Source organism: Natrix helvetica, assembly GCF_964273705.1.
Source record: "Natrix helvetica genome assembly, chromosome: Z".
Taxonomy (NCBI): Eukaryota; Metazoa; Chordata; class Lepidosauria; order Squamata; family Natricidae; genus Natrix; species Natrix helvetica.
In genome coordinates, this window is record NC_138554.1 from 137,255,045 (window position 1) to 137,279,358 (window position 24,314).

A 24,314-nucleotide genomic window follows, 5' to 3' on the forward strand; every position below is an offset into this window, starting at 1 on the left:
GCATGCGTGCCTGAAGTGCCTGAAGTGGCACATGCAGCCATGTTGCCTGGCACGCACGGTGTTGCCCGTTCCTCTTCCGGGTTTCTGGCGTGCATGCATGCACGATGATCAGCTAACCTTTGTGCGTGCGGCAGTGCCAGGAGAACTGGCCTTCTGTTTTCCGGCGTGAACATGTGCTGCCCAGCTGATTGTCGCTTGTGCATGCATGTCAGGAACCAGATGGCCTGCCAGTGCGCATGTGCACGCCGGAAACCAGAAGCTCATTTTCTGGTGCGCACATGCCCCCTGGGCAGCTCCACTTCCAGATTGCGGCCCAGACGAGTGTGCACATGCACTCAGTGCCGAAAAGGTTCACCATCACTGCACTAGGAAATTATTCCGGTAGAGGGTTGTTTTATTACATCGGTCGCGGGGAGGGGGGGATGCGAGGACAAGAGAAGATCACAAGGTCGGTTGGGAGACCGTGGCTGTTGGCTACGCCCGGTCGTTTGTACCAACCCCCGCAGCCTAGGTGGTCAGGAACTACAGAGCCAGGGCCTGAGGCTGATGCTTTGCAATGCAAGGTCCGTAACCAACAAGGCCCCCCTCATTAGCGAGTTGATCTCGGAGGGGGAGCTGGACCTTGCAGGGATAACGGAGACCTGGTTGGGCCACGAGGGTGGTTTACCCCTCGTGGAAATGTGCCCACCGGGTTTCCGTGCATTCCATCAGCCTCGGGCCCTGGGTAAGGGTGGTGGGGTGGCGGTAGTTATACGGGATGGTCTGGAACCGAGAGAGTTCACTGTTCCTCAGATACCCGGTTGTGAATCCCTAGGTGTGAAATGGGGCCCAGGGAGGCAGTTGGGCCTGCTGATTGTATACTTGGCTCCTCGCTATACATCAGCGGCCCTGCCCGAGCTCCTCGAGCTGATCTCAGAGACGGCGGTTGAGATCCCCAGGCTTTTGGTCATGGGGGACTTCAACCTGCCGTCGACGGGAGCAGCATCTGAGGTGGCTCGGGAGTTCATGGCTTCCATGACAGCCATGGGCCTGACCCAATTAATTCAGGGCCCCACACACGAGGGCGGTCACACACTGGACCTTATTTTTGTATCTGAACAGTGGACGAGTGATCTGGGAATAGGGGACTTAGTCATTACTCCCCTGTCATGGTCAGATCACTCATGTCTCCGGCTCGACTTCCCTTCCGCTACCCCCCACCGCGAGGAGGCGGAGCCAGCCTCTCCAAGCTGGTACCGCCCCAAGCACCTGATGGAACCGGATAGGTTCCAGACGGAACTTGGGCCACTACCTGTAGCCCTGACCCGCGCTCGGTCGGAGGACCTAGTGGCCGCCTGGAATACGGCGGTGGCTGGGGCCTTGGACCGGGTTGCGCCTTTGCGACCTCTCCTGCGGCAGCGATCCACCCGAGCTCCTTGGTATACCGAGGAGCTAAGGGTGATGAAGCGCCATAGGAGACGTCTAGAGAGCAGGTGGAGATCCTCACGCTCCGAGTCTGATCGAACACAGGTAAGAGCCTATTTACGGACCTACCTTGTGGCATTGAGAGCGGCCAAACGTAGACATTGTGCCGCTCTTATTGCGTCCGCGGATAACCGCTCTGCTGCCCTGTTTAGGGTGACCCGCTCTCTCCTGTCACAGGGGACGCGGGGGGCACCCTTGCAGGGTAGAGCAGAGGAGTTTGGGGAATATCTGCAGGACAAAGTCGCTCAGATCCGGAGCGGATGGGCCCCCTCCAGTGGGCCGGACGAGCCGTCAACAGTGAGTCTTGTGAGACCATTCTGGGAGGAGTTTGACTCTGTTGCCCCCGAGGATTTGGACAGGTTGCGTGGACGGCTGCGACCCACCACATGTTCAATGGACCCGTGTCCCTCCTGGCTGGTACTGGCATCCTGGGAGGTGACACGAGGCTGGCTTCTGGGCCTGGTGAACGCCTCATTGGGTGAGGGCTTCCTACCAACTGCCTTGAAAGAGGCGGTGGTGAGGCCCTTGCTCAAGAGGCCTTCACTGGACCCAATGGAGCTGGCTAATTATCGTCCAGTCTCCAACCTTCCCTTTTTAGCGAAGGTTGTTGAGAATGTGGTGGCACAGCAATTTCCACGACACCTTGACGAATCCGAATATCTAGACCCACGCCAGTCCGGCTTCCGACCCGGGCACAGCACAGAGACAGCCTTGGTCGCGCTGGTTGATGATCTCTGGAGGGCCAGAGATAGAGGTTGTTCCTCTATCCTGGTCCTATTAGACCTCTCAGCGGCTTTTGATACCATCGACCATGGTATCCTATTGCGCCGGCTGGAGGGGATGGGAGTCGGAGGCACCGTTTTACGGTGGTTCGGCTCCTACCTCTCCGACCGGTCGCAATGTGTGTTGACGGGGGGGCAGAGGTCGACCCTGAGGTCACTCACTTGTGGGGTGCCACAGGGGTCGGTCCTCTCGCCCCTCCTGTTCAACACATATGTGAAGCCGCTGGGAGAGATCATCCGTGGTTTTGGGGTTGAATACCATCTGTACGCTGATGATACTCAGCTGTACGTTTCAACCCCAAATCACCCCAGCGAGGCTGTCGAAGTGATGTCCCGGTGTTTGGAAGCCGTCGGGGTCTGGATGGGGGACAACAGACTCAAACTCAACCCCTCCAAGACTGAGTGGCTGTGGCTACCGGCACCTCGGTTCAGTCAGCTGACTCTAACGCTGGCCATAGGGGGCGAACAACTGCCCCCTGTGGAACGGGCGCGCAATTTGGGCGTCCTCCTTGATGCCCGGCTGTCAATGGACGACCATGTGGCAGCCGTGGCTAGGGGGGCGTTCCACCAGGTTCGCCTGGTGCGCCAATTGCGCCCCCTTCTGGACCGGGATGCCCTACGCACGGTCACTCATGCACTGGTGACGTCTCGCCTGGACTACTGTAATGCTCTCTACATGGGGCTTCCCTTGGGACGCGCACGAAGACTGCAGCTAGTCCAGAACGCAGCCGCGCGGGCAGTCATGGGGAGTACTAGGTACTCCCACGTAACACCGCTCCTGCGCGAGCTGCACTGGCTACCTGTGGTCTTTCGGGTGCGTTTCAAGGTTTTGACCACCATCTTTAAAGCGCTCCATGGCATAGGGCCTAGTTACCTGCGGGATCGCATCCTCCCACATACATCCCTGCGGCCAATTCGCTCTCACAGGGAGGGGCTTCTCCTGGTGCCGTCCACTAGGCAATGCCAACGGGCGACACCAAGGAGTAGGGCCTTCTCTGTGATGGGCCCAACCCTTTGGAATGACCTCCCCCCCGACGTTAGAACCACCACTGACTTCTGCTCCTTCTGGCAGAAACTGAAGACTCACCTGTTCCGACTGGCTGGTCTGGCATAATTCTTAACGTCTACCTCCTGGCATATATATATTTCCTACTGGTTTTTTAGGGGACTTAATTTTATAAGACACTGGGGTTTTAAACTTTGTATATTTTAAATTATTTATTTAGCAATTACAGTTCTGTCTATTTTATCCTCCTCTTATTTATGTATTTATCCATTTAATAATTCTTAATTGTTATTATGTATGATGTTTTGATATGGACTGTACACCGCCCCGAGTCCCTTTTGGGAGAGGGGGCGGTCTAGAAGTGCTAATTAAATTAAATTAAATTAAATTAACCAAGGAACTGTGGAAGTGCCAAATGTCAGCTACTGATCTACACTGGTCCATCTTGGCTGAGTCTGCATTCCTGGAAGAGTGAGATGTGCAGTCACGAAACATGTGGAAAACAGCAGCGGAAACCAAGCTGCCTTGCTGAGGGAGCGCAATAGGTTATAGTTTGGGACATAAAATAATAGCTTTGGAAGGGACCTTGGAGGTCTTCTAGTCCAACCTCCCCGCTTGAGTGGGAGCCCCTAAATCATTTCGGACAAATGGTTGTCCAGCCTCTTTTTAAAAGCCTTGAGTGATAGAGCACACACATTTGAAGGCCAGTTCCTCCCTTGGTTGATTGCTCTCCCTGTTAGGAAATTCCTCCTTAGTTCTAGGTTGTTTCTCTCCTTGTTTAGTTTCCAACCATTGCTTCTTATCTCGACTTCTGGTGCTTTGGAGAATAGGTTGACCCCCTCTTGTATGTGGGAGACTTTCAAATATTGGAAGACTGCTGTCATGTCACCCCTAGTTGTTATTTTCATTAGACTAGACCAGTGGTGAAATTCGACCAGTTCTATGGGCGTGGCTCGGTGGGCGTGGCAGGGGAAGGATACTGCAAAATCCCCATTTTGGGCCAGCCAGAGGTGGCATTTGCCTGTTCTCCGAATTACTCAAAATTTCCGCTACCAGAAACTGCTGGATTTCACCCCTGGACTAGACATTCCCAGTTCCTGTAACCGTTCTTCATATGTTTTGCCTCTAGCCCCCTAATTGTTTTAGGGGCTCCGAGGATTAACTTCAAAGAAGAGATTTTATTGGTGAGAGCCTTATCGTAGATAAAGTTACAACTGTTGGTTGCAGGGACTTAAATTTTCTCTACGAGCTTCTGACAACAATCCTAGACATGGTTGTCTTATGTTATACTTCATGGAACGTTATTAGACAGGATATTACTCATAGAAGAGAATATTTGTACCTCAAGGTTGTGGCACATGATGTTCCCTAGTTTAGTAATGAAACACCTGCCAAAAAAAGAGCCACCAAGCTCAGAGAGCACCAAGGACCCCACAGATAGGATACGTCCAAGATTTTCCACTGACCTGGAGGTTGAGTTTATAAGTCGCCAGTAGATTAGCGTTTCTTTGGACCAGTGTTTCTCAACATTAGAGATTTTGAGCAGATTTCAACTCCCAGAATTTCCCAGCCAGCCAGCCATTCAACTATCCATACATCCACCTGCCAAATCTAATATAATCTAATATAATCCAATCTAATCCTATCTATCTACCTACCTATCTACCTACCTACTTACCTATCCATCCCTCCCTCCTTCCATCTATCAATCCACCTACCTATCTACCTACGTACTTCTATGTATATCCATCCATCTATTTATCCATCCATGTCTAATCTAATCTAATCTAATCCAATCCAATCCAATCTAATCCTATCTACCTACCTACCTATCCATCCCTCCCTCCTTCCATCTATCCATCCACCTACCTATCTACCTACCTACTTCTATGTATATCCATCCATCTATTTATCCATCCATGTCTAGTCTAATCTAATCTAATCTAATCCAACCTAATCCTACCTACCTACTTACCTATCCATCCCTCCCTCCTTCCATCTATCCATCCACCTACCTATCTACCTACGTACTTCTATGTATATCCATCCATCTATTTATCCATCCATGTCTAATCTAATCTAATCTAATCCAATCCAATCCAATCTAATCCTATCTACCTACCTACCTATCCATCCCTCCCTCCTTCCATCTATCCATCCACCTACCTATCTACCTACCTACTTCTATGTATATCCATCCATCTATTTATCCATCCATGTCTAGTCTAATCTAATCTAATCTAATCCAACCTAATCCTACCTACCTACCTACCTATCCATCCCTCCTTCCATCTATCCATCCACCTACCTATCTACCTACCTACTTCTATGTATATCCATCCATCTATTTATCCATCCATGTCTAGTATAATCTAATCTAATCTAATCTAATCTAATCTAATCCAATCTAATCCTATCTACCTACCTACCTACCTATCCATCCCTCCCTCCTTCCATCTATCCATCCACCTACCTATCTACCTACCTACTTCTATGTATATCCATCCATCTATTTATCCATCCATGTCTAATCTAATCTAATCTAATCTAATCCAATCCAATCCAATCTAATCCTATCTACCTACCTACCTATCCATCCCTCCCTCCTTCCATCTATCCATCCACCTACCTATCTACCTACCTACTTCTATGTATATCCATCCATCTATTTATCCATCCATGTCTAGTCTAGTCTAGTCTAGTCTAGTCTAATCTAATCTAATCTAATCTAATCCAACCCAACCTAATCCTACCTACCTACCTACCTACCTATCTACCTATCCATCCCTCCTTCCATCTATCCATCCACCTACCTATCTACCTACCTACTTCTATGTATATCCATCCATCTATTTATCCATCCATGTCTAATCTAATCTAATCTAATCCAATCCAATCCAATCTAATCCTATCTACCTACCTACCTATCCATCCCTCCCTCCTTCCATCTATCCATCCACCTACCTATCTACCTACCTACTTCTATGTATATCCATCCATCTATTTATTCATCCATGTCTAATCTAATCTAATCCCATCCCATCCCTGGCTGGGGAATTCTGGAAGTTGAAGTCCACTCCGCTTAAAGTTGCCAAGTCGACAGCAACAAGAATAACCTTCCAGAGACCCCATCTCAAAGTCTAAGGCTGGGAATGTAATGCAATATCTTACTAACCAGCCCATCATTGAAGGGATTGTTCCCAAAACAATTATTTCAAATACAATTGGGCAATGGGGACCAGGGGAAGCGAGTAACTGGATGGGGAAAGTTAACTGGGAAATTTTAGCCTGCAAAATTCAGATCTGGCTTTGCTATATTGTAATCCACTTGGCTTTTAAGTAAAAGTATACCTTTCACTATAAATGGAGTCGGGGGTCTTGGAAATTAGGCATCATACCCTCCCAAAACACGATAAATTAAAAAAATAATGGACTGCGCGGAAATGGTCAAATTAACTTTTAAACTGCAAGATAAAGAAGATAAAGAATATTACACAGTATGGGATAAATGGTATTAGTGGTTGGAGAATAGGAATAACGAATGAAAGTAGAATATTTATATATGTAAATATAGGCGATAGGAATCATAAATGTAAAGAGGAAATTATAAATATAAAACGGATGAAAAGTATGTAATATGATCAACAAAATGAGATATACCAGTGTCTTAGGAATGGGAAGAATGGATGTTGAATTTGGTTTTTTATGTTCTGCTTCGTAAAAAGCTTAATAAAAATTAGTTAGTTAGTTTATTAGACTTCTAGACCGCCCCCTCTCCCCGAAGGGACTCGGGGCGGTGTACAGGTACAAAATTAAAACCATACAATCGATAATAAATATAATTAAAATCGAATTAAACAGACCCCTGTACAAGTTTATAAAAATTAAAAACCTAACCTTAAAACCAAACCGTAAAATTTAAAAATACAGACTGAGGTGGGAAAGCTTAAATTAGGCCAGGCCGGCTAGCTGAAATAGGTGGGTTTTGAGCTTCTGGCGGAAGGAGCGGAGGTCCGTGGTCGTTCTAATATCAGGGGGAAGGTCATTCCAGAGGGTCGGGCCCATCACAGAGAAGGCCCTTCCCCTGGGCGTCGCCCGCTGGCACAGCCTAGTGGACAGCACCTGGAGGAGTCCCTCTCTGTGTGAGCGAATCGGCCGAAGGGATGTGTGGGGCAGGATACGATCCCGCAAATAACTAGGTCCTGTGCCATGGAGAGCTTTGAAGTTGATAATCAACACCTTGAAACGTACCCGAAAAGCCACAGGCAGCCAGTGCAGCCCCCGCAGGAGAGTTGTTACGTGGGAGTATCTAACGACTCCCGAAACTGCCCTCGCGGCCGCATTCTGAACCAACTGCAGTCTTCGGGTGCATCTCAAGGGGAGCCCCATGTAGAGAGGCTTTTTTAACCAGTGGGGGGGAAAAATAAAATAAAGTTGCCAAGTCGAGAAACACTGAAAGTTTAGGATAAAGAGCAGCAGTATTTATTCGGATACAAGAATGGGATTTATCAGACCTCCTCAGTTGATCATGGTCTACTATACAACTTCATCTCTCTAACCTGTCGAATGCTTCCGTGTCCTCTCGGTGTCTTTATACAGCGATCCCAGTATATCTCCCATGGATTTAGATATCCTCATTTCATGCTGTTTGGTGTTGTTGGGTTGCAGAAGCTGCAAACAGAAGAAAAGTTGTTGGTAGTTTCCCCCCAACAAGTACCGTATTTTGGGGGCTATAAGAATAAGACGCACCAAGATTTTGAAGAGGTAATTTTTTTTAGAAAATTTTTTATGCTCTGCAGGCCTCTGAAACCCTCTGCACGCCTCATTTTTTGCAAAAAAAAAAAGGGGGGGGCATGCAGAGCTTTGGGAGGCTTGTAGAGTGCTCCTGGGGGCTGGGGGGCTCATTTTCGCCCTCCCCCAGCCCCCAGGAGAACTTTGCAGGCCTCCCAAACCCTCTTCATGTCCATTTTTGCAAAGGGGGCGGGGTTTCTGGAGGCCAAAAATGCTGTATTCAGTGTATAAGACGCACCCAGATTTTCGTTCTTTTTTTTTGGGGGGGGGGGAAGGTGTGTCTTATACTCCGAAAAATACAGGTAATGACTCAACTATCTCAGGTGTTGCAAGGAGTGATACCACATCTCAGGAGGCTCCAGGGCTCCATTAGTGAGGGAATCAAGTGGAATCTAGATGATCTATTTAAGGCGACATCACTTAACAGCGAGGGAAAAGCTGTGTAGCCCCTGCCTCAGGTCCCCTCTGTACAGGTGGTCCTTGATTTACGACAGCTCATTTAGTGACCGTTCGAAGTGACAACGGCAGTGAAAAAAGTGACTTAGTATCATTTTTCACAACTACGACCTTTGTAGCATCCCTGTGGTCATGTGATCCAAATTTGGATGCTTGGCAAACGGTTCGCATTTATGACCATTGCAGTATCCCAAGGTCACACGATCCCCTTTTGCAACCTTCTAACCGGGCAAAGTCAATTGGGAAGCCAGATTCACTTAATGATTGTGCGATTCATTTAACAACTGCAGTGGTTCACTAAATTGTCATAAAATCTGGTGTGAGGCAAAAAAAACCACCTTGCTGAGCGACAAAAATGTCTGGCCCCAATTGTGGTCATAGAAAAAGGACTATCTATTTTAAAAGGGTTAGGATTCATTCTACTTGTCAAATAATGAGAGCTAATTGGGAATGAAGCACAACAGTACCCAAATGCTAAAAATATATCCAGGTGATGCTAATAAAACAAGGCAAACCTGAAGGAGAGAAGGGGATAGGAGAGGAGAGGATCTATGGGGCAAGCCTGAGGGAGAGAAGGGGAGAGGAGAGGCTTCTGTGAGGCAAGCCTGAGGGAGCGAGGATAGTAGAGGCTTCTGTGGGGCAAGCCTGGGGGAGAGAAGGGGAGAGGAGAGGCTTCTGTGGGGCAAGCCTGAGGGAGAGAAGGGGAGAGGATAGGAGAGGCTTCTGTGGGGCAAGCCTGGGGGAGAGAAGGGGAGAGGAGAGGCTTCTGTGGGGCAAGCCTGAGGGAGAGAAGGGGAGAGGATAGGAGAGGCTTCTGTGGGGCAAGCCTGAGGGAGAGAAGGGGAGAGGATAGGAGAGGCTTCTGTGAGGCAAGCCTGAGGGAGCGAGGATAGGAGAGGCTTCTGTGGGGCAAGCCTGAGGGAGAGAAGGGGAGAGGATAGGAGAGGCTTCTGTGGGGCAAGCCTGAGGGAGAGAAGGGGAGAGGATAGGAGAGGCTTCTGTGGGGCAAGCCTGAGGGAGAGAAGGGGAGAGGATAGGAGAGGCTTCTGTGGGGCAAGCCTGAGGGAGAGAAGGGGAGAGAAGCGGCTTCTGTGGGACAAGCCTGAGGGAGAGAAAGGGATAGGGAAGGAGAGGAGAGGTTTCTGTGGGGCAAGCAGAGGAATCCACAAAGGAGCAGAGATGGTGGATGGAGAGAGACAGAAAGGAAGAAGGGCCAACCAGCCACCTGAATACCATCTGATCTCATGACCCGCTGGCTGGAAAAAAGACTGACCTACTGTGAACTTTCTGCTAAGAGGAGACTGACCACCACTAGTCCAGGCCAGTAGAGGTATATGAGCAAGGGACTGGTATGGACCGGGAGCCATACCAAGAGGGTCAGTGGGACCCGGACTCAGTGGCCCTTTCGGGGGTAGAGCTACAGTTGCAAAAGGGGAATCATATAATCTCAGGACATTTCAGCCGTCATAAATACGAGCCACTTGCCAAGTGTCTGAATCTTGATCACATGACCACCGGGATACTGCAAAGGTCATAAATGTGAAATGTAAATGTTGTTTGTGACTTATTTCAGCGACGTTGTAGCTCAACGGTCACTCAACAAGTGTTTGCAAGTTGAGGACTACCTGCGCAACACTAATTTCCCGTACAAACAAAAGTTTGGAAAAGTGAGATTTGCCAAGCACCGATTCCCCGGGGGTGTGTGGTGTTCTTCTAACTTTGCAATCATCAAAATATACAAGTGTTTCCTCTCCTTCGGATGACCACATGGCCCTTTTTTTTTTTTTTTGCTTTGTACACAAATAAAATACGGACAAATGTTTTTTTTAAAAAAAAAAAAGGGGGGGGGGGAGAACAGGTCTCACATTTGTTTCCTTTGGAGTTTTCACAAACACCCTCAAGCTTTTGAGAGAAGGACTCAGGTCTAAATGTTCCACGGCTCGATCCAAATCTTCCTGTGATTTCAGGGGAATCAGGAGCTGGAAAAAGATTTGAACAAACACGGACCAGGCAGCTGAGTCGCAAACAAGAGAAAAGGCAGGAAGTGGCTGAAGGCCGGCGAGGTGGAGGGGGGGGGCGTGGGGGGAGCTTGGGAACGGCAGGGGTTTGGGGCCCATGAACCCAGAACGGTGCAAAGCCATTGGAGCTTTCTACTGGAAAACAGAAACAAACACCAGGGGCTATAACCTTTTATTCCATCATAACATTCCCTCAAGGAAGAACTCGATAAAAGTTATCTAAACAATTACTTAGGAAAGGATGACTACCAAAAAGTCACTCATTCTGCTGGAAAGAAAAGACCTGGATTGAATAAATCCAGGTAGCCCTTGACTTATCCTCCCTCCCAAAAAATATTTCCGTTGCTAAGTGAGGCAGTTGTTCAGTGAGGCTCGCCCCGTTTTACCAACTTTCTTCCATGGTTGCCGAGTGAATCGCTGAAGCGGTTAAGTTAGTTGCACGGTTGTTAAGTATGAATCTGGTTTCCCCGTTGACTCTGCTTGTTGGAAGGTCGCAAAAGGTTGCATGACCCCCCCCCTACAACTGTCATAAGTATGAGTCGGTTGCCAAGTCTCTGATTTTTGATCATGGGACTATGAGATGCACCGATAGTCCTAAAGTGTGAACACCAGTCATAAGTCACTTTTTTTCCAATGCCGTTGTAACTTTCAAAGATCACTAAACGAAGGGTTGTAAGTCAAGGACTGCCAGTACTCCAAATACAATGCATTGCTCTGCAATTCATTTAGAATGCGATTCTCGCTTGATCCGGAGGCCTGTTTATTTAACTTGGTTTAGAAACTAAGACGCTGAGCTTGTTGATCAGAAAGGTCGGCAGTTCGGCGGTTCGAATCCCTAGCGCCGCGTAACGGAGTGAGCTCCCGTGACTAGTCCCAGCTTCTGCCAACCGAGCAGTTCGAAAGCAGGTAAAAAATGCAAGTAGAAAAATAGGGACCACCTTTGGTGGGAAGGGAACAGCATTCCGTGCGTCTTCGGCATTGAGTCATGCCGACCACATGACCACGGAGGCGTCTTCGGACAGCGCTGGCTCTTCAGCTTTGAAACGGAGATGAGCACCGCCCACTAGAGTCGGGAACGACTAACACGCATGTGCGAGGGGAACCTTTACCTTAGAAATGCATGGGATCCTCGGGGAAAATACAGAAAGGGAACTGCAATGGCTTCACAGATAGACCTCAACTTATGAACAGTTCGAAGTTTCGAGGGCCCTCCCTTTATGACCCAGATTTGAGGTTTCTGATGGTCTCCCCCCACCCCCCCGAAACCATAAACCTTCAGGTGATTGGCAAGAAACTGCATTTACAGCCGTTGGCAAGGTCCCTTGGTTACGTGACTGTGTTTTATGATGGTTTTGCAAAAAACTGGCAGCCGCTTCCAAGTTTTGGCAAAGCTTGTGCTCATAGAGATCCCTTGACTCCCTGTTGCAAAAAAAGGTCATAAAATGGAATTGATCACAGGACCAACCAGTTTAGTGATCATGGCAGCTGTGATGGGCAGGTTCCATGATGGTTGTAAGCAGGGGTGGGCTTCAAAATTTTTAGCAATGGGTTCTCTTCCCAGTTGCTGGGTGGGTGTGATCTAGTTGGCCTCTTGCACCATGGTGGTGGGGTATTTTTGCCCTCCCTGGGCCTCTACTCGAGCTTCTGGGAGGGCGAAAACTGCTTCCCCGGGAACTTAAGGCCCTCCGGGAGGCCTGTTTTTTCCCCTCCCTGAGCCTCTGCGCTGGCCCTGCACTTTCCTCGTATCCAAAATGGGCCGCATGGAGACTCCGGGGAGGGGAGGAATGGAGTGGGCGGGGCCAACCAGGGGTGGGATTTGGAGGTTCTCCGAAGCGGCCATAACGTTAGCTATAGGTTCTCACGAACCCGGTTGTAATTCAAGGACTGTCTGATTTCTGAAGTGGTTCTATCATTATGGCTGTTTCATCTGGCTGCCTGGAATATTTATGACCGTTGTGGCGTCCCGGAAGGGGGGGGATGTCCCGTGATCCTCTTTTATGACCTTCCGACAATCAAAGTCAATAGGGGAAGCCAGATTCACTTAACAAGTGTGGCGAGCAAACCGGGCAAAACTCACTTAACAACGTTCTTGCTTAGCATTGGAAATTTGGCTTAATCGGGTCGCAAACCGAGGACTGCCTGTATAGGCCTGCAAACACTGAAGCATGCTCTGGGATGGGGCTTCTTGGTGGTGCAGAATAGAACAGAGCTGCCAAAAATGGGGATAAAGGTGTCTCTTTGATATCCTTCTTCTCAAACTGCAGAGATGTGGCTGTTCTGGTTGAAGATTTCCACAGGCAATAGAAATTAAACTGAGAAGAATATCAGATGTCCATTTCTGGCCAGATTAGAATCAGTGGCAGAGTTCAGTTTAACCTGGCAAGTCAGGCCTATTCCAAAGAAGGTCTTCTCTTTTTTTCCAGCAAAGAGGAATCAAGAATTAAATTTACATTCTTACGACTGCAGTACAATTTATATGCATTCCCTACTTGGAATTTGTTTAACCGCTTTCCTCTGGCAATCGATTGCAAATCACTTCCAGGGCCGTCTCTCTCTATCTATCTCTCTCTCTCTCTCTCCAGTGCCTTTTCTTGGAATGCCCATTAATCTTTCAAAATCTGGAAATAAAAATATCCTACTACAGCCTTCCTTCTGTTTCTCGGGACTTTGGGACTCTAGCAGCCAGCCTCAAAAGACCTCGGGATGAAAAGTATATACTCGGTGGTGCAGCCTCGCTCTTGACTTTTTGCCCATTGCCAAAAAACTGAGAAAAACTGGGTTCTCCATGCTAGCGAAACTGTTGGTGTGCACGGGACAGTTTTCTACCAGATACTGGCCTAAATTTAGATGCACGCAAACCGGGAATGTTAAGTTGGCACGTTGCAAATTCAGGAAACAAGCGCAGCTTTCCTGAATCTAAGACACTGAATAAAGTACATTAATGTAAGGCAGGAAGGCAACAAAAGCTTTCAAATGCTGACTCATGTCTTTGCTTCTCTCCCTGTTTGAACCAGGGCTCAAGAACATGAAGCTAAAAAGGGAGTGGATAAAGGGACAGAAAAAGCTTTCTCTCTCAAAAGCACCATCTTAGACTAAAAGGAATTTCAAAACTAAAAGCGTTCTCCAGATTTATTGACTTACTTATTTTTCATGGGTCATTCAAAACTTCTGACTGTGCAAAACATCTATTGCAAACATCTATTTGTGTCAAACTCAAGGACCAGGAGGGGAGCGGGATCCAGCCCACTGGGTACTTAGATTTGGCCTATGGGGCCACCCTGGAAACAGTGAAGGATCGGCCCGCAGTGCCTCCGCCAGCGAAACGGGCTCTCGAGCTCCGTTTTCACCGACAGAGGGTTGGAGGAGGCCGTAGCAGCCGAAAATGGAGCTCGGGAGCCCATTTTCCCCGGCATAATGCTCGGCCACCACAGGTGCCCCCAACACAAGTGATGTCGAGCTGGCCACGCCCAACCCGGCCTCCTGAGGTCAAGCACAACCCTGATGTGGTCCTCAATGAAATCGAGTTTGATGCCTGATCTATTGGATAAAGCAGGGGTATCCAACCACAGCCAAGTTTAAGATGGGTGGACTTCAACTCCCAGAATTCCCCGGCCAGCCATACTTGCCAAGGAATTCTGGGAGTTGAACTCCCCCCATCTTAAAACAGGTTGGCTGGGGAATTCTGGGAGTTGAAGTCCACTGGCCATCCTAAAACAGGTTGGCTGGGGAATTCTGGGAGTTGAAGTCCACCCACCTTAAAGCATGCTGGCCAGGGAATTCTGGGAGTTGAAGTCCACCCATCTTAAAGCACGCTGGCCGGGAAATTCTGGGAGTTGAAGTCCACCCATCTTAAATCATCCTGGCTGGGGAATTCTGAGAGTTGGTCCATCCATTTTAAAGCATGCCAGTTAGGGAATTCTGAGAGTTGAAGTCCACAAGTCTCAAAGTTACCAACGTTGGATATCCCTGGCTAAATGCAAGAGATATGACGCCTCTCTAAATTTTGGAAGTTCTTTTTGCAATGGCTTTTAAAATACGGGATATTGTGACAGACAGATGCCAGAGCAAGAGGACAGCAGAGACAGAAGAAAAAGTAACATACAAAGTACCTCATTCTCAGCATAATGCAAATCCATCAACTGCCCAAAAGCATCCATAACCTTCTGCAAAACATCTCTGAATTTAACCGGCCTCTGAAACTGGATAATCCTGCAGGAGGAGGAGGATGAAATTGAAAACAATTAACATCATCCTAGCAATATTGTCAAGGTAGTCCTTGGCTTACAACAGTATGTTTAGTGACAGTTTGAAGTTACAACAGTCACAAAAAAGTGACTTATGACCATTTTTCACACTTACGACTGTTGCAGGGTTAAGTGATCAAAATTCAGATGCCTGGCAGCTGACTCATATTTATGACGGGTTGCTAAGGGGTCATATTATCCCCTTTTGCGACCTTCTGACGAGCAAAGTCAATGGGGAAGCCAGATTCATTTAACAACTGTGTTACTAACTCAACAGCTGCAGCTTCTCACTTAACAAAAAAGGTTACAAAGATGGGGCAAAATTCATTTAACAACTGTCTTGCTTAGCACCAAAAAATTTGGGCAACAATTGTGGTCATAAGACTACCTAGAGCAGTTGGTGCCTTTTCATCCAAAGCTGAGAAATTCTGCCCTTCTACTCAATTCTTAACAAACCAAACGCATTTAATAAATTGGCATAGCTGCATAATTTTAATCTTATCGCAGCTAGAATGAAGAATGTAAGCTGCTCAGAGTCATTTGCTGAGTAATAATTTGGATTTTAACTGAAGTGCTTTCTTTAGTTTTTGGTTCCATCTACTGTCCATCGCCCAAAGTTGCAAAATTGATTGGAAGGGCCACATTTAATGCTTTAAATTAAATTAATTAATTTTCAATGGGAGCGGCATGTAAGCATGAGAGAATAAATAAAAATATAACCCACGTCTCAGTGCTATATCACCATTCTGTATGGATACCTGAAGGAGGACAACTTTTTGAAGAAAACACCCCAATAAAGGAAAGAATGTTGGCCTTTATTTACTTATGAGTTTACGTTTTTTAAGGTTCAGCAAAAAACAAGCAAAATATCTAAACCTGATACATCCATGTACTGAGTGACTTGTAAGGAGGAAATTTAATGAATAAATAAAATAAATGTACCTTTTTTCTCCATCATGCTCAAACTTGATCCTAGCATTCCGCAACTATGGAAGAAAAAGAGACAGAAAAACATTAATTAGGATACCAAAGGATGGATGGATAGATGGATGGATGGAGAGACAGACAGACAGACACACACAGAAAGATAGGTAGGTATGGATGGATGGATGGATGGATGGCAAAGAGATGGATAGATAGATAGATTGATAGATATGATTGATAAATATGATAAGATAGATGATAGATGATAGATAGATAGATAGATAGATAGATAGATAGATAGATAGATAGATAGAGATGGATACTTATGGATGAATTAGATGATAGATAGATAGATGATAGATAGATGATAGATAGATGATAGAGGTAGGTAGGTAGGTAGGTATGAATAACTGATGGATGGATGGATGGATGGGTGGGTGGGTGGATAGATGGTAAGATGATAGTGAGAGATAATACATAGCTGATAAAAGAGATAGATAGAAACAGACAAAGAGAGACAGACAGTCCTCCTAGTATTCTCATGGTACCTGCTGTTAGGTATTCAGTCTCAGTTCCAATCCATCCATCGTCCCCTCTTGTTACTTGGTGTATGCAATATTGCGCAGCCCCCCTCCCAAACTGAATAAGGATAATATCTGGGCAGGTCCATCTTATATTCTGCATTTCTGCGGGACCCAGGGAAGACTCCTTCCGCTGGCAACCCTTAAAATAATACTTGTGGTGCTGAATCAGCTGGTTGAGTGCTCTGATAACATAATGCAACAAACCAGGATAGGATTTAGCATGTTGTGTGAATTTGCTTTCTCTCAATGGAGCCTAAAACTGCAGCTCTGCAAACCAATACACCCAGCACAATCTTAACATTTTGCTGTTCCCCAAACTGGAAGTTTTGGAAACATATGTCCATTTCTTGTAAACCAGGAGCGTAAAGCTGCTCCGTAAAATCTACAACGTAAAATCTACAACTGGTTGGAGAATTAGGTGGGGCCAGTATGCTTGAAGTTCTTTTTTTATGTAGAAATAAACCTTATCTCTCTCTCTCTCTCTCCTTTTTCTCCCTCTGGTTTCTTTTGGGAATGGAAAAAGCGTATCCTATATTTGGGACCGCGCATCGTTTGGAAAGATCAGCCACACACTGCTGGTATCTAAACAGGAGAATTCCTAGAGGGGCGAACTGATGACGCCTTTTCCTGAAAACTCTTCTTATCTCTCACTTGAGGTTTACCCAGAACATGATTAGCAGTTTCCATGCTTCCATTCTATGCACCCGAAAATATGTTGCGGCAGTGAGAAAGTTTCAGTTTGACGGCTATTTATGTGTGTATTAAAAAGACCACATCCTGATGTGGCGAAGTGGACTGCATCAACGAATGGCTGAAGTTGATCGGTTTCAGAATAACAGAGAGTAGGAAGGGACCTTGGAGGTCTTCTAGCCCAACCCCCTGCAAAAGTAGGAGACCCTACGCCATTTTGATAAGTGGCTGTTCAGCCTCTTCTTAAAAACCTCTATGTTGGAGCACCCACAACTTCTGGAGGCAAGATGTTCCACTGGTTAATTGTTCTCATTGTTAGGAAGTTTCTCCTTATTTCCAGGTTGCTTCTCTCTTTGATTAGTTTCCATCTGTTGCTTCGTCTCCTGCCTTCAGGGGCTTTGGAGAACAGCTTGACTCCCTCTTCTTTGGGGCAGCCCCTCAAACAACTGAAGACTGCTATCATGTCACCCCTAATCCTTCTTTTCATTAAATTAGCCATGCCCAGTTCTTGCAACCATTCTTCATATTTTTAAGCCTCCAGTCCCATAATCATTTTTGTTGCTCTTTTCTGCACTCTTTCCAGAGTCTCAACATATTTTTTTATAATGTGCTGACCAAAACTGGATGCAGTGTTCCAAGATGATCTTAAGGTAAAGGTTTCCCTCGTACATATGTGCTAGTAGTTCCCAACTCTAGGGGGCAGGGCTCATCTCTGTTTCAAAGCCGAAGAGCCAGCGCTGTCCAAAGACGTCTCCGTAGTCATGTGGCTGGCATCACCCAATGCTGAAGGTGCATGGAAAGCTATTACCTTCCCACCAAAGGTGGTTCCTATTTTTTCTACTTGCATTTTTTACATGCTTTCGAATTGCTAGGCTGGCAGAAGCTGGGATAAGCAACGGGAGCTCACTCTATTATTTGGCGCTAGGGATTCGAATCGCTGAACTGCTGACTTTTCTGATTGACAAGCTCAGCATCTTAGCCACCACATCTCAAGGATGGCCTTACCAGGGCATTATAAAGCAGTAGTAACAGTTCCCATGATGTTGATTCTATCCCTCTGTTAATGTAGCGAAAATGCCAAATTCAACTGATACCCATCAATAACTGGAAATCAGCTGAATTTGGTGGGTCACTAAACTGGATCGTCACTGTGGATTCACTTCACTGGTTGATCCTTTGGAGTTTCTTAGCTATTCCTGCCGAAAGAGAAATCTCTCTTAATAACCGCTGAATAGACGATCCTAATCTATTTTCCACCAGGCTATCATTGCTTGTATGGATGTTAGGTTATTCTCTATACCCGAATTGAAGTGTTGTCAAAAACAGCCCCCATAGATAGCCCTTGACTCACAAGCACCACTGAGCCCAAAATCTCTGCTAAGCAAGACAGTTCTTGTGAGTTTTGCCCCCTTTTACGACCTTTCTTGACACCATTGTTGACCCCTGCAGTCATTATTAACATGGTTGTTAAGTGAATCTGGCCTTCCCCATTGACTTTAGTGATCAGAAGATCACAAAAGGGGATGATGTGACCATGGGAACACTGCGACCGTCATAAATTTGAGTCAACTGCCAAGCATCTTCATGTGGGACGCTGCAACTGGGAAAAAGGATCACTTTTTTTCAGTGCCGTTCTAACTTTGAACAGTCACTAAGTGAATGGTTGTAAGTCGAGGGCTACCTGCAGTGAGTAAGTTAAAGAGATTTTGTCAGATTTGTGAGGTAGTCCAAACATTTTTGGAATTTATTTATGACAGTTTCAGTGCCCCTGTGATGGAGTATACTGTGGTCCAAGATTTCCAAGAGGGAGGGGCTACATTTCAGAGGAGCAAGGTGGTGGAGCTGGCAGCAGATTCGGACAGTGAGGAGGTTGGGGAGGAGGATGGGTCAGTCCTGGAGTCTGGGGAAGGCTCTGATGAGGGCTCTGTGTCAGAGGCAGAGTTGGGGCCAGGGCCGTCTGACAGTTATCAGCTGCCTTCAGAGTCAGAGATCAGTGTGGGAGTTGAAGTCCACAGGTCATAAAAGAGCTATAGTTCTCCAACCTTGGTCTAAATAAGGAGAGGTCATTCAGATATGCCTTGCAAAGAAACCTGCCTGTATTCCACACCTATTTGGACAACCAAGGGAAGACCAAGGGAAGACAGTCCTTAAGGCCCAATAGCAATAGCCCTTAGACTTACGTACCACTTTACAGTGCTTTGCAGCCTTCTCTAAGCGGTTTATAGAGTCAGCCTATGGCCCCCAACAATCTGGGGGCAATCCACATTTTACCCACCTTGGGTAAACCTTGAGCATGGTGAGATTTGAACTGCCAAATTGTAGACAGCCGGCAGTCAGCAGAAGTAGCCTGCAGTACTGCACTCTACCCACTGCGCCACCACGGTCTTAATGCTATTTGTTTATTGAGCAGAACAACTCAACTGCTATGAATAATTTGTTGCTGGAAATGGATGAAGTACTTGTTTAAAGCATGCCCCGAAGAGAGGAAACATGTGAGCTGCATCCTCTTTCTTCACCGTGAAACAATAACAATGACCTCCTTTCGTTAAGGGCCAAGGGAAACACACCAGGCAACACACACACACACACACACACACACACACACCAGTAGTTGACCGGGCGAGAAGAGAAATATGAGTGAGGCTTCAGAAAAGCTGTGCTGGATGAAACTTCCCCCACTCTCTGACTTGCTAGGAAAACAAGCATGGGCAAAAGAGGCCCAATGAGAAGGGGAAACCAAAACCATTTTGTATCCTGGTCCTTTTTGGACCAGCACTGAACAGAAGCCAGCTTCGTTAGTAGAACTAGCTTTGAATATTTTGCTGAACTTTGGTGAGACCTAGAGATTCCGAGAGAGAAAATTACCACTGTGTTGGAGGCGATGTGGTTTTTCACCTTAGTATTTCCTCGGTTAAGCTGAAATTCCGGTCTATTTGTTTGTTTTGTTTCTTTCTTTGCCTTTTTTATTGTTCTTTTGTAGAGTGTGCAAACGTTGCTTTTCTCTATGTGCCTGATGATGGCTGTTTTGTCTGAGTGCCAGGCTTCAAGGCATTGTCTGCTATTTTGGGGACCTGGCTTGGTCTACCATGCTGACAGTTTCCCTGGTTTGGAAATTTGGTTAATTATACCTATGTGTCATGAAGTTCACTATAGGTTCCAAAAGCTAATCGGTGTTCATGAATGTGCTCTGATAATCTTCTGTCTGTTGTTTTTCTGTAATTTTATAACTTGACTGATTATTTTAAAAAACAAACAAAAGAATGAAAGATAAACAGACAAGAAAAAAAAACTGAAGAAGAAAATCAAGAAAGAGAGAAGAATGTAATGCAATGCAATAGAATAGAACAGAAAAGAAAAGAAATGAACAGAAGAGAACTACAATTAGAATGGAATAGAATGATGGGATGGGATGGAAGAGAGAGGAGAGAGAAGAGAAGAGAAGAGAAGAGAAGAGAAGAGAAGAGAAGAGAAGAGAAAAGGAGAATAATGATTGAGTAGACGGGGATTGAATAGAGTAGGAAAAGAGTAGAAGAAAAACTAATCTCTACTCCCCAACATTTCTCAAGTTATCCCAAGATGGTGCTTGCCAAATTCTGCCTGCTCTCCACCCCACTGGTGCATCAGTTTCCATAAAAAAATAATTCCACTGTCAATCAAAGCCTTATTGGCTCATTGACAGTACGACAGCTGTTAGCGACCTCGTGAATATCCTAAACATCTTGAATCATTTTTCAGGACAGGCTGCTATAGGGCTGAATTCAACTCACAGAGCTGTTACACCCTGGAGTGCAGATACGTGTTTGTTTTCGTCAACAAGCAGATGTTGTTATAGTGATGGGAAGAAAAGGATGGGGTTTGGGGGTTAGAATCTGCATTATTCAATCCCAAATCCATAATTCAGTGGTGTTTTTTTAAATGCGCCTTGGTCCTTGCTGACTACAGGGGTTAACAGCAGGATTTTATAAACCCAAGGGCACCCAGAAATGCAAATTAAAATCAACTGAATTTAATCCCCAAATCAAATTGGTTTTCCAGATTGGATAATTGGTTTGGATCAAATTAAAGCAGTTTTCTCAAAAATCAATGCGATGATCCACTTTCTTTTCGCACATGTCAGCAAGGGTTCTTTTCTAGATAGCTAACGTCAAAATTGACCTTATGTTCCTTTGCTCGGCTGTCTTTCTTTTTTAATCAGCTTTATTCTATTTCAATGGAAGATAAAACACAAAATAGCAGAAATGGAAAAATTGGGAGGGAGGGGAGAGAATCCAAAAATTAAAAAGTGAAATGCTTTTTGTTTCTTGTCACTTTTTAAATAGAGGGCCGCCATTTCTAATATCCACAAAAGCGTTAATCAACCTTAGTTACTTTAAGGGGTGGCATTCAACTCCCATAATTCTGGGAATTGAAACCCACCCATCTCAAAATTGCTAACATTCACCAAAATTGATCTACAAAACTGAAGTCCACCTATCTTAAAAGTGGCTGAGGTTGATCAAAATTTATCAAAGAAGAGGGGGTTAATTTATTTTCCAAAGCACCAGAAGGCCAAACAAGAAACAATGGATGGAAATGAATCAAGGAGAGAAACAACCGGGAATAAACTTCCTAACAGTGTGTGTACAACTAACCAGTGGAACGAAGTGTCTCCAGAAGTTGTGAATGCTCCATCACTGGATGTTTTTAAGAAGAAACTGGACAACCATTTGTCTGAAATGGTATTAAGTTTCCTGCTTGAGCAGGGGGCTGGACTAGAAGACCTCGAAAGTCCCTTCCAGCTCTATTCTGATTCAAAACTAAAGCCCATCCCTCTTAAAGTGGACAAAGTTGATCAAAATTCATATACAACAAACAGTCCTGTCCATTTCATATTCCACCCAGAATGGCTTTTGATAGGGAGATGGGCAGTACAATACAATAGCAGAGTTGGAAGGGACCTTGGAGGTCTTCTAGTCCAACCCCCTGCCTAGGCAGGAAACCCTATACCGTTTCAGACAAATAGCTATCCAACATCTTCTTAAAGACTTCCAGTGTTGGGCCATTCACAACTTCTGGAGGCAACTTCTGTTCCACTGATTAATTGTTCTCACTGTCAGGAAATTTCTCCTCAGTTCTAAATTGCTTCTCTCCTTCATTAGTTTCCACCCATTGCTTCTTGTTCTACCCTCAGGTGCCTTGGAGAATAGTTTGACTCCCTCTTCTTTGTGGCAACCCCTGAGAGTATATAAATTTAATTCATAAATGAAATAAATATTCTGCTTTTTCGGCTGTAAGCCCCATGCTATCAATTCCCAACCCATTATTCCTCAACCTTGGCAGCAAAGTTGGCCAGAGAATTCTGTGAAAGGACACAGACAGCCATCTTAAAACCACCAAGGTCGGAAAACACAGTTCTAACCCCTTTTGCGTTATGCAGGAACAGTGAGAACGGTAGAAGAGTTTGGAGGCCCAGGGCTAACCTGTTTGTTCGAATGATTCTTATTCCGGTTGCTGTCTAAAAATCCACCGCATTTGCCCAGGGCGGCGAGATCCTTCATAATCGAATTAAGAACTTCTTCCTCATCTGCAAACAGAAACAAAACAAAAGAATTAGGTTAGGCCTCTGAAACTTTGGGGTCAGGTATCCGCTGCATATGCATGGGGAGGGGGTGTGGGGGTCACAGGTGCATACACTGGGGCAGGGGGGAGCGCATGGGGGGGTGGCGGGCTCCCCTGTGGCCCGTTTTTGGTCCCAGGAAGCTGCAGGGAGGAGCGAGAGGTGCGCGAGGTTATAAAAGGTGCACGCGGGGGTGGTGGTACCGTGTATGTGTGTCATGTGTGCATTGCATTATAGGTGTGGGAGCCCGCGCTCACTTTCGGCAGGTGACGACAAAAAGGTTAGCCCTCACTGTTCAAAGATATATAGGTAGTCCTCGGCTTACAACAGTTCACAGGGACCATTCAAAGTTACAACGGCATTGGAAAAAATGACTTAAAGCCGTTTTCACACTTATGACCAATTTAAATGCTTGGCAACAGACTCCGTTGCAGTGTCGCATGGGACACCCCCCCCTCTTTTGTGACCTTCTGAGAATGATGGAAGCCCGATTCACGTAACAACCATGTTACTAACTTAAAAACCGCAGTGATTCAACAACAGTGTGCAAGAAAGTTTGTCAAATGGGGCAAAGCTCACTTAACCACTGTTCTCGCTTCGTGAGAGAAATTTGGGGCTCAGTTGTGGTCGTAACTTGAGGACCACCTGCATTGCAGCCTTAGCCAAGATCTCAGAGAGGTACCCCATCCATCAGTGGGTCTAGCTACAGGGAGAAGTAAGATCAGGAACAAAGAGAAAGACACAAAGGCAGAGAGAGGTAAAACAATATCCTCCCTAAAATTTGGATTACACTTTGCTTCTAGTATTACTGGAAAGCCATCAATATTTCTTCCCTAAGGCAGTGACACCCACCCTATAGTTTGGAATGAATTTGCAACAGAATGAATAAAGTTGTTGAAAAAAATAAATGTATTCAGTCAGGACTTCAGCTACCCAAACACCGAAATTTTGGGGGAGGGAGGTTACTTACTTTTCCGTGCACCCCCCCCAAAGAAAATATATCTAGTCCTCTACTTACAACCATTCATTTAGTGCCTGTTTGGAGTTACAACAGAACTGGAAAAAAAAATGTGTCTGGAGATTCTCACTCATCCAGATTGACATAGTTGTCCCAAGGTGTTTTTTTCCCAAGACTTTCTGGTTGTTGTTTTTTCTTTGAAGTTACACCATATTGCCAAAAGTATTCGCTCACCCATCCACATATTCAGATTCAGTTGTGAGCGAATACTTTTGGCAATATAGTGTATTTCGCTTCTCATCCAGGAAGTTTCTTCTGCAAGGAATATAAATTCTTCCGTTCCCCAACATCCAGCACAGAGTTGAAGAAGCTTCTTGGATGAGAAGCGAAACGTCTTCCAAGAAAAACCACAAAGTTCAGTTGCCTCTTGGGGGAAAAAAAGCACCTTTGGGACAGCACTGAAAAAAGTAACTTATGGCCATTTTTCGCGCTTAAGATGTTTGTAATATTTCCCACGGTCACTTGACCAAAATTCAGACGCTTGGCAACTGGTTCATATTTATGACGGTCGCAGTGTCCTGGGGTCATGTGATCCGCTTTTGCGACCTTCTGACAATCAAAGTCAATAGGAAAACCAGATTCACTTAACAATCGGATTACTAACCTAAAGACTGCAACAATTCATTTAACAACTATGGCAAGGAAGGAAGGTCGTAAAATGTGGCAAAACTCACAACTATGCTCTTGCTTTAACAATAAAAATTTGTATCCTACCGCATACATCCCTGCGACCAATTCGCT

The 24,314-nt window shown here is 45.9% G+C and overlaps 1 protein-coding gene across 1 annotated transcript in view; it reads right to left on the reverse strand.

The window, feature by feature from the left end:
• LOC309401168 (mitogen-activated protein kinase kinase kinase 3-like) overlaps positions 1-24,314 on the reverse strand; it is a 102,189-nt gene that overhangs the window by 31,870 nt on the left and 46,005 nt on the right. The window contains exons 3-7 of the mRNA XM_081970206.1: positions 22,419-22,522; positions 15,704-15,747; positions 14,627-14,726; positions 10,365-10,478; positions 7,812-7,923 (exon numbers count right to left, since the gene is read on the reverse strand). Coding sequence (XP_081826332.1) covers positions 7,812-7,923; positions 10,365-10,478; positions 14,627-14,726; positions 15,704-15,747; positions 22,419-22,522 — 474 coding nt within the window. The remainder of the gene's footprint in view (positions 1-7,811; positions 7,924-10,364; positions 10,479-14,626; positions 14,727-15,703; positions 15,748-22,418; positions 22,523-24,314) is intronic.